Source organism: Misgurnus anguillicaudatus, chromosome 18 (assembly GCF_027580225.2).
Source record: "Misgurnus anguillicaudatus chromosome 18, ASM2758022v2, whole genome shotgun sequence".
NCBI classification, from domain to species: Eukaryota; Metazoa; Chordata; class Actinopteri; order Cypriniformes; family Cobitidae; genus Misgurnus; species Misgurnus anguillicaudatus.
The window spans coordinates 7,608,771-7,621,347 of record NC_073354.2 but is presented as its reverse complement, the minus strand read 5'-3'; the positions used below and the strand labels follow the sequence as shown (position 1 = coordinate 7,621,347).

Sequence of the window (12,577 nt, the reverse complement as noted above, 5' to 3'; positions counted from 1 at the left end):
CTGGAGTAGATGCAATTATCTTGTATTCTGCTGCCTTTTAATTAAACAATTGCTTTTATAGCCTAAAGGCTTTAAGTCTACTTTGTTGTGTTGCAGGAGCGCAACAGGCTAGTAGTGAAAACACAAAATATAGTTTACATTTTACGGATTTTAAATAAGTAAAGTGGAATGGATTTGAGGAAGCAGCAGAATGGAAGTCAAGGCTATTAAAAAAATTCATTTATAATGACATTACTTTAGTGGAAATGGATTTGACTGACAGCGGTCTGACAAGTGAACAGACACGTGCACTAAATTAGAGAAAAAGTGAGTGGGTCCAATATCATTGGTCTTAAAAAGTGGGTGGGACATATAATGGTTCCGACGCCCAATGTACGTACTATATAATTTTTTTACAGTTTTGTGTTTTCTTTTCTTCGTCCTTCATGTAAATCTGATTTGAAACAATTCAACATTGTAAAAAAGTGTAAAATTAATAAACATGTCATTAATTTATGGATATATCCATTAACCTCTCCATCCAATCCTTTATTCTCACTTCAGAAGTGGAATGTGAGTCAGACGAAGATTCGTGTGATCTCCACACTTCTCTTCATTCTGTTCGGCTGTCTTCTCTTCGTCACTATGCCGGCTGTCATATTCAAACACATCGAGGGCTGGAGCGCGCTCGAGTCCATCTATTTTGTTGTCATCACCTTGACAACAATTGGATTTGGAGATTTCGTTGCGGGTGAGGGCGAGCGACGTCACCAAGGAGAGAATAATGGTAAGTTCAGACACAAGAACGTAGAGGGACCCGATGACATTCGTATAAATGTCATTGCATTAGCTAACTTTTTAACCCATTTTCCAATGACTTTAAAGCAGCGGATGTGCATATGTGATTTTGAGTGGATGTACAGTTCACACAGGTGTCATAGCAGAAAAAAATCACCTACAGATCCACTCAGATTGGACAGAAACACTTTTTCTCAAATGTTTCTTGTATAACATTTTCCTTATGTAAAGTGTGCCTGTACTAGCTTTCTTTAAAAATTAAATCTACTTGGTTTGATAATTCATGATCCAGTGTAATGATATTTATACATTTTATTCATAAATTTGACAAGTACTGTATGTTCAATGTGTTGAGATTTGTGTATTATTGTTGTAAAAAGGTTCAGTCATAATGTCTTGTTTGTTCAGGTGGTTCTGAGTTGGAGTACCTGGATTATTATAAACCTGTTGTGTGGTTCTGGATCCTGATTGGTTTGGCTTATTTCGCTGCTGTTCTCAGTATGATTGGAGACTGGTTTCGTGCCATATCTAGGAAAACAAAAGAGGAGGTTTGTTTCAATGTTATTCAATACACTAAACAATATACAATCATATTTGGCTCTTAATGCGTGGTTATGGTCTATTGCACATATCGTAATGCTCTTTAATACAGGGCACAAAGATTTTTAATTTTTTTTTTACATTGGATAAATGGTTTCATATAGCCGAGTAAGCATCTAATCAACACCTGTCTCCTGGTCTCTTAGCAACCACCTATTGTTAGATAGCATCTGAGCAGAGAGTACTGTAGTACTGTACAAAAGAAAAAGAGGACAGAACAGGTGGCAAAAACAGCTTGACTTATTTTTAATCTTATTTTTAGCACTGCAAGGTCTTAGTTTTAAAATTTAGCTGCTTTTTTCCCCACAAATTAAACTTAACACTATTTTCTCACTTGTATGTTTTGTATGACCTTTTCTCTTCTATAAAACATAAAAGGTGGATTGTTGTAGAATATCCTAGCTACTTTATTTGTATAATGAAAGTAAGTAGAAAAAACTTTAAGTGGGTTTTAAAGTCACCATGAAATCAAAAATTACAATTCTTATTTTTATATGTAATATTGTAGTGTTTATTATAAATGTTTTATCTGTGTTTATTATAAATTCATGTGCCCTCATAATGGTCACAAATCCCCTCTCATCTGCCCTCACTTTCTGGACTCCATTTCCCATAATCCTTTGCACCCCTTCATCCACCATTATCGTTGTTTATTCTCTTCACCTGTTCATTTGGACTCTTTATATACACTACATTGTCTTTGTCAATGTCTATGCAACTTCTTTGTATCACCAGTTTATGCTATTAAAACCACTTACCGTATTTTCCAGACTATAAGTCACTCTGGAGTATAAGTCGCATAAGTCAAAAAATGAAGAGGAAAAAACATATATAAGTCGCACTGGACTATAAGTTGCATTTATTTAGAAAATTATTTCACAAAATCCAAGCTCAAGAACAGACTTATGGGGCAATATTTTAACGATCTAAGCGCATTGTCTAAAGCGCACAGCAACGTCTAAATGGCCGGTTCCGAATCCACTTTTGCTAATTTAACGACAGGAAAAATGGTTTGTGCGCGGAGCGCATGGTCAAAAAGGGTGAGCCTGTTTTTTTAATGAATAATTGGAGTATTTTGGGCGTAACGTGTAATAAACCAATGAGAGTCTCACCTCTCATCCCCTTTAAAAGCCTGTTGCGCTGGCGCTATGTCTAATCCCTATTTAGATGAAGGACTTTGTAAACTGAAAAACTAAGCGGAGGAAGAAGATGCCCAGTTTAAGATTAATGTTAAATAATTGTGTTGTTTTCCACTTGTATTGAAATTGTTATTTTTTTATTAAAACCTTTAAAACCCGTTTTCTTTTAGTCATGGAAGTAAAAAAACAGGCTTTTAATTGCTTTAAATGTAAGGCTATCCATTATCATCAAAAAATAATTTACAAGTATGTAAGAAAAGGTTTGTACTCTAAAAATACTTTATTTGTAACAAACAGGAGATAAAGAATTTACAAACGACTCTCTGCACGTTTCAGCATTTGGACAGCGTCACAAGTCATTGCGCTGCATTGCGCCGGGTGTAAGATAGAGCCCTTAATGTGGAAAGCTAACGTAAACAGTAGCAAACAGAACAAACCTGGGAGGGTGAAAAGGCTTAATTAACCTAACAAGCCAACAAGAATCAAGTTCACCAAGCTCCCGAACTCATTCAACATCACCGAATCATGAAAATGAAGGAGCAGCATATAGGGCCCTCTCGTGGCTGTAGACGGTAATGTTTTCTCTTGGTTCATGTTAGTCATTATGAATACATTTTTACATATAAATCGCACCTAACTATAAGTCACAGCCAAACTATGAAAAAAGTGCGACTTATAGACGTTTCAGCAGTAACAACATAAACAAGCGGCTTGTGGTCAACACGTAACTTCCGGTAAACTCCGCTAAGAATAAATAACAAAGTACTTTAAACGTAGTTTATTTATATAACAAACAAAATAACACGTAGATTACCTAGGAAACCAAAACATTTGTTATTTTCGACGAGGTATTTGTTCTTCGGACTAGATGCTTATCGCGTCACCGCACGTGCATCCGATGAAACCGTCTATAGTCCAGAAAATACGGTATTTGTCATCCTTGTCTCTCATGTTTGGTATATGCATGATAATAATCTTTAATCAAAAACAATAATCTCCTCCCCTCATTGAAACGACCTCATTTAGTTTTTTTGGTATGCTGAACGGTGCAATGGCGGGGCTAATAGAGACTTGTTACTGCCTGGGAAAAGATTGCAGAGATTAGCAATTAGCAATCTGGTCCAACTTCCAACGATTCAATCAGTTCTCCATGGATGAAATCAAGTCTCGCTCTACATTTTTTCTCATGTTAGTAGCTGTTTTACTCGGATATACGTCATGAAAAGAAAACAATAGCTATTTACGCTCCATGGCGACTTTTTTTCTAAAGCACGGTTTCCCAAACAGGTTTCACAACCCCTGGTGGTTAGAGAGGGAGTTGCAGGGGGTTAATGAGTTTATGAAAAAAATATTAATAACATTTAAGTCATAAAATGTAAATAAACATTTTATTAAAAAAAAGACTCAATAACCAAAAAGACATTTTATTGGTATAATCTTAATGTCAATAATACAATATATTAAAAAACTGAGAACTCATGCACAATGGACAGATATGTTTAAAGGTGCAGTGTGTAATTTTTAGAAGGGATCTCTTGACAGAAATGCAAAATAATATACAAAACTAAATTATCAGGCGTGTATAAAGACTTTTCATAATGAGCTGTTATGTGTTTATTGCCTTAGAATGAGACGTTTTATCTACATACACAGAGGGTCCCCTTACATAGTCGCCATTTTGTGCAGCCATGTTTCTACAGAAGCCCTTAACGGACAAACTTTTTTACTAAGTTGTCTCCAACAATGACATGTTTGTCCGGTGGTGGCTACCGTAGCTTCTCTATGTGTTTCAAAAGTAAGAGGTGATCAGTGGACTGAGCCGTTGGTTGCATTTCGCAACCTCACCACTAGATGCCGCTAAAATTGACACACTGCACCTTTAATATACCAATAAAATAAATTTCTAAGGTCTAATAACAGGTAATAACAACAAGAACTATGTAAAGTACTTATAGATAAAAAATAAAATGCTTTTGAATTTGAACATGCAAATGTGCTATTCAATTATAGAAATATGTATATAAGTACATAACTTTTAATCTTGTTTTTTTCTGACAGGTAGGTGAATTCAGGGCTCACGCTGCTGAATGGACAGCTAACGTGTCTGCTGAATTCAAAGAGACCCGTCGTCGCCTCAGTGTGGACATCTACGACAAATTCCAGCGAGCTGCATCCATCAAACGCAAACTGTCGGCTGAAATTGTCCTTAATCTACCTGCCAATCAGCAAATGACACCAGGGAAGCGCACACGGTCTGTTAACCTCGGAGATGAGAGAGAGGTCGAGCCGTTCCCTCTTGTACGAAATGGAAGTTTGTTTCTAAACGGTCTCAGCCCGGATTACGCCTGCTACCGGGATAAAGCTATAGTACAAACAAAATGAAGTGCACGGACAAACTGAGAAAGACAAGCATGGGTAAAACAATGAAAGACAAAGAAAAGCATGTGAACCAAAACCGTCATTAAAATGTTCACAGAGAGAGAGAACACAGGTTATACACCTGCATGATCTGTCCTCACTACAGATTTAATACATCTAACCGTTCACACCATTCAGAGACACTCGCCAGTTAAAGGGCAACATCTGCATCAGATGAAGAGGATCTGCACCACACGTATCATCAGAGATGAACCACTATGATCCTGTCTGAATGAGACATAATTATAAAGTGAATTAACCTTTGCTCACATTAATGTTCACCTCATGTATTCAGACTGGTTAATAAGAGTCTGTTACGTGCTATTAAATAATCACACTGCTCATAAAGGCACTAGTGACACATTTTTTACACATTCACACCTGTTCGTGATGAAAGCTGAGAGCACGACCGGGAATCACCGAGACACCTAAACACCTGCTCCGTAATGAACAGTTTTGTTTTCTGAAATCAGCTAGCGTACGCATGGCTCGAATCAAGAGACCGAAGCAGGTAACTCCATCTTACATCACCTAATAATCATAATCGGTCCAGATAGATATAGAGTTGCATTAAGCAAAATACATTTGACAGGTTTTTGGTGTGTGACTTACGTCATTTGCATGAATGTAAAATTTATTGTGTTTATAACTTGTTGTTTTGTTACTTTTTTATGATTTTCACAAAATTTGAATGCCTTCCAAAAAATTTCTTCTTTAAATAAACATACATGGAAATACAGACACTCTGATTTTAAACAACAACAACAACAAAAAAATTATTTGTTCATTTGTTATTTTTTTTACCTCTCCAATATGGGTAGGTTTTCTCAACAAAAAAAAAATTTTGAACAAAAAGCCGAGATTATTTTTTCTTTTAAAGGCTTTTAAGATTAAAGCCCGGGATACACTGCACGATTATTGGCTGTCCCAGACGAAAGATTGCCATCGTGAAACTATTGTCGCGATTTCTGTGATCGTGGCTCTCCATCGATCTGATCCTATGTCGTACAGTGAGAGAGGTTCAAAGACGGCCGTTTTCCCGGTCTTGTGTCCAAAGATAGCCTACTATAGTTTTCTTGCAGTGTCAGAAATTCGGCATGATCACCGCACAGCGTGCTTGCTGCTACGGCCTGCGCGCCGGTATTTGTTTACCACGAGCGCATGCTGGTGATGTTGCGCAACGTGTGACGCTGCCGCCGAAGCTTCCGTGTCATCATCGTACAGTCTACATGCCTCTCGTATCCGAGTTTAAACGATACATGTCGCACAGTGTGATAAGGTACACAGAGTATTTATTGCTTTTGCAACTGTAGACGCTCCATTGTTTTATAAGGTGGGTAAGAGCGCCACCTACATAGTAGCGGAAATATGGATTGTCGTAAAATCTCTTTGGCGAGGAACCGTTGTCATTTACCAGTCAATGGCGTTAAAAAGTTAAGGTAACTGCGCTGATTTGAAATCAGACAAAGATGACAGGCAGGCCAGATAAAGACGACTGCCGCCAGTTGACTAGCCATGGTTTAGGGGTGCTCAAACACATGCATAAATCTTTTATGTATTTTTGAGAAAGTCCCGAGACAACCCCGAAAAAATTAGACCCGAGTCCAACCAAGTGGCAGTTTTTTTTACCCGACTGTACCCGATTGTAAACGGCACCGACGTGTGTGCAGTCTGCATCCCGCACGCACCAGTCAGACAGAAAGAAACCTCTCAACCAATTTGGCCTCTGCTTCATTTATTTTCATGTGTTATCTGATGACAACACTAAGGTAACCGCTAAAATGTGCATTCAAAATTGATTGGTCTGTCTCTCATGAAAATTAACCCACCGCCAGCCACACGATGTCACAAGCGCTCTTGGCACACAGAGGAGGGGTTGGAAAAGGACTCGATGCACACACGCAAGATAGTTTTGTTCTACAAAAACACATTTATTTTAAATTACCCGAGAGTCGATGCCGGTAATATAATACCCAACCCGTACCCGAGGCACACGTGAAACTTTTAGACCCAAACCCTCTCCACACGGGTCTCAGGTCTGACCTCAGGTTTTCGGATCTAATACCTGGTTCAAACTGTTTGTCCCTATATGATTTTGGTGCATATTTAAATTAACAGACTCACTGTCCATATTGTGTATCACAACTTTTCGGATCTGATCTGTGTATTATATTACCCGATGCCGGTAATATAATACCCAACCCGTGATCAAGGCACACATGATACTTTTAAACCTGAACCCACTCCATACGGGTCTCGGGTCGGACCTCGGGTTTTCGGATCTAATACCAGGTTCAAACTGTTAGTCCATATCTGATTTTGGTGCATATCCGAATTGACAGATTCACTGTCCATAGTGTGTATCACAACTGTTCAGATCCGATCTGTGCGTCCTGTAGCATTCTGTTTTGTTGCAGATTATCTTCAGTTTCTTTGGCAATGACGTCGCGCTGGCACGCCAATCTGCCTTGACGTCTGACATTGTAGTCCCCAATACATGGACTTTTTAAAACACCCCTATCATTTCATCAGATATGGACTGCTCCAAAGTTCACGCTGGGGTTGCGTTTATGTGACAGAATGGCGTACACAAAAAGCTACACAAATGCGATCAGAGCGCTCAGACTGAAATGGATTTCAGGAAATGCGATTTGACAGTAGCTGCGTTTACATGGACATTTGTAATCCGTTTAAATGATCAATCTGAATAAAAATGCTCCATATAAACACCTCAATCGGACTAAAAAGTGCCAATCTGATTAAAAATCTAATCCGCTTGTTAGGGGTGGTTTATACCGTTTGTAATCCGCTCAAAATGACATGTATACACTTGATCGGATGGATAACTGAAACTGGGATACTCTGCGCATGTGCCATCTTTTCTTTTTTTAATGGCGGTTGGCAAACCCACTGAAAGGTGCATTTCCGCCACCTAGAGGACGGGAGTGTGGAGCATATGCACACGTGCAATGACGTAGAATTGCTGTAATGACATGTGACGCAAATAACTCAAGTTTGTTTTGTTGAAGGAAGTCACAAGAAGTGATTGTCTTGTTAATCTTGTTCCTATTATCCTTCCAATTCCCCATAAAGTGATACAAAACAGCGTTGTCCGGTCAGTCCATGATTTATTCTCTGATCCACAAACGCGTGTGTTTGGACTCGCTCTCTGCAGCACTGCGTGAAGTAAAATACTCTTTTTGGGCACATGTGAATGGGTGTTTTGCTGCTGCTTTATAATCAGTGAGGCACAAAGCAAATCTTGAAGCAGCATGAAACTATATTTGTGCAATGTGCGCATGTCAAATGATCAAATCTGATGTAAATCTTGTGTCATATAAACACGCATATCAATCCGATCACATTATTAATTGTTCATGTAAACGCTGTGATAGGATTTATTATTCGGAAGGATTTTAATCCGATGGAGGCAAAATGTGTCCATGTAAACGTAGCTACTGATTCAAACCACCTCTGGATGTAGCCTGAAACAAAAAAGGATTTCATGCGTTTTTGGCCGTTCACACATTCTAAATGTGATTGGATTCCAATCGGATTTGCACCAAAATCGGATTTGTACTGACAGTATGAACAAGGTATAAGTGGACCCGTGAAGACCTTTACATCCCACTGGGCCCAACCTTAACCCTTATATGTTGTTGGGGCCATTTTTGTTATTTTTTATTCTTAAAGGCAGGATAGGAAGGAATTATCTAAAAAAAACTTTTTTACAAATATGTTTAAACTGTCTTTATACATCAATACATAAGTAAAATGTAAGTACTCTGAAAAAGAGAGTATAAAAATCGAGTGTCTGTAGACCTCTCTCCACTGTTTTAAACACAGCTAATTTTTCCATTCACTTCACCCCCTCCCTTCTGGGTTTCTTCTAAAGCCACGCCCCCAAAACACATGAACGCGCGACACGACAGCTTTGCTGGGAGAAGGATTTACCTCACACAAGCGGAGAGGAAGGAGCGGGGTACATGTAATAACATCAAGTCACAATCACATGAAATAATACACCCAACTTTATCACTAGGAATATAAACAGATAGGATGCCTTCTAGTACTCACTATTAAGCCAGTGTTTTGCATGGAAGAGTTTCCGTGATGAAAGCATTGTTGACTCTGATGAGAACTACACTCCGGAAACAATACCGCTACTGCATCATCGACGTGAGGAAAAGCAACGTGATATTTACTCTCGTTTGATTTCTTCGTTTATTCCTTGTTTTGCCGCGTTTGCCTTTGCTGACTGGATATGCAGGTACTGTGAGTTCTGAATGCACTTTCTCTGCCATTCTTTTGCTCCTTCTAGAGTGTCTCGTGCACGTTCAGATCAATCGGGTGTGCGCATGTGTGGGCAGATCCCATAGAAACGTGTGGTGCCATGGTCGCGAGAGAGAGTGATATTCGCGCAAGCTAATCATTTGTTTCGTCCCGAATGGAAATAATTAGCTGTGTTTAAAACAGTCGTGAGAGGTCTACAGACACTTCAGAGTACTTACATTTAAATTATGTATTTGTATATAAAGACAGTTTAAACAAATTTGTTAAAAAGTTTTTTAGATAATTCCTGCCTACCCTGCCTTTAAGTTGGCCACAACTTTCTCTGTGTTTCAGCAAATTGAATGATTTTTGGTGACAAATCTTATATTTACACATATTTTAAGAAAATGCTTTGAAATTTTTCAAAAACTCAACAATATACCGTGGGCAAATTTACCACCCTTATGTGTTGTTAGTGGCCAAAAATGGCCAATGTTTACAAAAATGTCATGATTTTAACCTTTTAATTGCAGAGTTTATAAGTGGTGTCACTGATTTGGGAAAAAAAAACACACGCAAAATGACTGATTTTCAATATAAAAAGTGATTGTGGACTGGATTTTCTTTGACCCTTTTCACAGTCTTGGGCATGTAAAAAATTAGTAAAAACATTGGCTTTGATGCATTTTTAGTTTTTGTGCAGCATCAGATTTAATTTTCTTCTATGTCATTTATTGTTTGTGGCCATTTTTGCCCTATTGACTTCCATTATAGCAAAATTTTTTGAATGCAGAGCCATGACACCTTATATCATGTATATTTGTCATTTTAACTGTTGATCACCATGTGGCACCATTAAACCTTTAGTAGGCCTGTGCAAAAACCAGAGCTTAAATTCTGGCTTGTACATAGAGTTAAATGGAGTAATTTTGTGTTTTTTTTTCCTCAAATCAGTGACATCACTTATGAACTTGGCAATTAAAGAGTTAAAATCAGGAAATGTTTGTAAACATTTGGTAGTTTTGATCAGTACTGAGGTTCATTAACAGATTTATGCCAAAAATTGAAAAAAATATTAATCTGATACATTTTTATAGCCGTTAATTTAGTGCCCATTTTTGGCCACTAACAACACGAAAGGGTAGTGAATTGGAACAATGCACAAGGGTTAAGCCATGAGAAACGATAAGCTCACTCGTTTTATTTCAGTTGTTTAATTGGAAACAGGTGACTGCAGTTCATGATAAATTACTGTTGCCATTGGCAACCCTGCCGGGCTTACAGATCCGGCACATAATGAATATTTTGATAATATCATTCCTGTTACGATCCTATCTTTCTTTTCAGTATTAGATCATTTTTAATAAAGTGTGTTTTATGTATAATGGATCTGCATTTTGGTCATTTTGACCATCCGAGCACTCACGCATAATCACACTGAGCAATTTTGCAGTGACTAGCCATGCTACTAACATTAGCACATGTACAGCAGCATGGTGTTTTCAGTAGAAGACCAAGCTGCTTTATTCAACAAGCAAAATGTAATTGTGATTAACACACACACATCACTGTACTGCACAATACATACGCACAGCCCTAAAGCTGAGAGAGATCAGCATACAGTGCATACAGCAACAGCACACACAACATCCTCTCTCTAATATATTCAGATTCAATGTTCAAGGGACATTTTTGCACTGCTGTTCCAAATAAAAACTGCTCTGATTGTAGAAAATAAATGACATAATCTTACTGTACAAATTACTTTAATCTAACTACTCTTTCAGCTTTAAGCTTGATGTATGCATCTATCCGATGGGCATCTTGTACCACAAGCATTGCATTTTTAAGATCTTTACCTTGAAGACCCCTCTTTGCCTTTGGGAGAAGAGTTGTTGAGACATTCTTACAGTTAATCACACAATCATTGTGTATTTATGATCTTACTAGACTCCAGATATATTTATGCATTGTTTCATCTGCTAATGCATCATTACTCATCTTAATGTAACTGTATCGTCCTGCTTAGTTGAAGATGAAAGGTTGAACGTGGTAACCTGTGACATCCAGGACTGTGGAGGAGAGAGGACACAGTTGCCATGGAGATCTGCAACACGTTTTATGCCACCAGCGCAACAGATACTGCTGCAAGTTGTTACTATGGTTACTTATCACGAAACGACAGTAAATTTTGTCTTCCTCGCATCCTCTTGACACTTGACACAGGGAGGGATGTGGCAAAGCTTCTCCCAAATGAATCATATGTTTCAAATTCACCAGGTCTTAACACTGTCTTTAAAGCAATTATCACAGCTGAAGGAAATATAATGACATTTAAAACAGGTGAGGTGAGATAACTTGTGAACTTTTTTAATGTGAATGCCATTTTCTAATAAGTTTTTAGTTACACAAAGTAAATTAAACAACTAAACTGAATTGAAAACGAAATTATTTTTCCCTTTTTGTTTGAAATATGAAATACAGTACACTAAAACATTTATCTTTTGTTAGTGGGACAACATCTTAACTATCATTCAAATTTTGGGGATAGATTTGTACAGATTTGATTTTACCCATCATTACCCTCAGATTATAGTGCTGGTTAATCACTATAGTTTAATCACAAGCCATTTAGTCATGTAAGAACCAATGATATGTTCACGATGATGAACTGATGTTAATGATGTGCAGCCATGTTTGATAGTGTTATGTGATTATTAAATATATTCTGGTTTGTTTCATGCCCAACGGTATCATCCCAGCAAGCAATAGCTGTCATTTTACCCTCTAGGTTAACTATAGACTATAATCCTAAAAAAACTTAAATACATTTGGATTATTTGGTTTTGCCTAAATAACTTGTGTGATGTCTGATATTCCATCATCTAAGCAAAGTCAACCGTGATTGTAGGGTGTTAGGTTTCATTTATTTATTGATTGATTGATTTTATTTCATTTAATTTATTTTTGGCTATGGTTAGACGTCTATTAAATTTTCATTGACAGCCCAAATTTTGCCATGTTTTAGCCTTCATGTCTGGGCTGTATTTTGACGCTATTAGACGACTTTAAACACAAAATTGCTTGCTGGGATGTGAAAGAGTTGTGTGAAATTAATTTGACTTTGTGTTCATTCGTTTTTGGTGTCATTGTGAACAACAGGATGCTACCTTTTTTAATTTCTTCTTTAGTTTTGTTAAGAAACATTTCCTGCTGCTTTAAACCAGAAAAATGATAATACAATATAGCTTGCCATAAACATAACTGTTGTTATTAAACTGTCTCTTTCAGAATTGGTTTGGACTGCAATATCTATCGTACCGCTTCTTTCAGACATTCAAATGCAAAGTATAATGTGTCATTTCATTATG

General features: G+C 37.6%; 1 protein-coding gene across 1 annotated transcript in view; it reads left to right on the top strand.

Moving 5' to 3' along the window:
• The window catches only part of kcnk2b (potassium channel, subfamily K, member 2b), a 29,578-nt gene extending 17,079 nt beyond the window's left edge, over positions 1–12,499 (top strand). The window contains exons 5-8 of the mRNA XM_073855713.1: positions 544–766; positions 1,186–1,325; positions 4,575–5,445; positions 11,236–12,499. Of these exons, the coding sequence (XP_073711814.1) occupies positions 544–766; positions 1,186–1,325; positions 4,575–4,898 (687 nt within the window). The 3' untranslated portion in view covers positions 4,899–5,445; positions 11,236–12,499. The remainder of the gene's footprint in view (positions 1–543; positions 767–1,185; positions 1,326–4,574; positions 5,446–11,235) is intronic.
• The last annotated feature ends 78 nt before the right edge of the window (positions 12,500–12,577 follow it).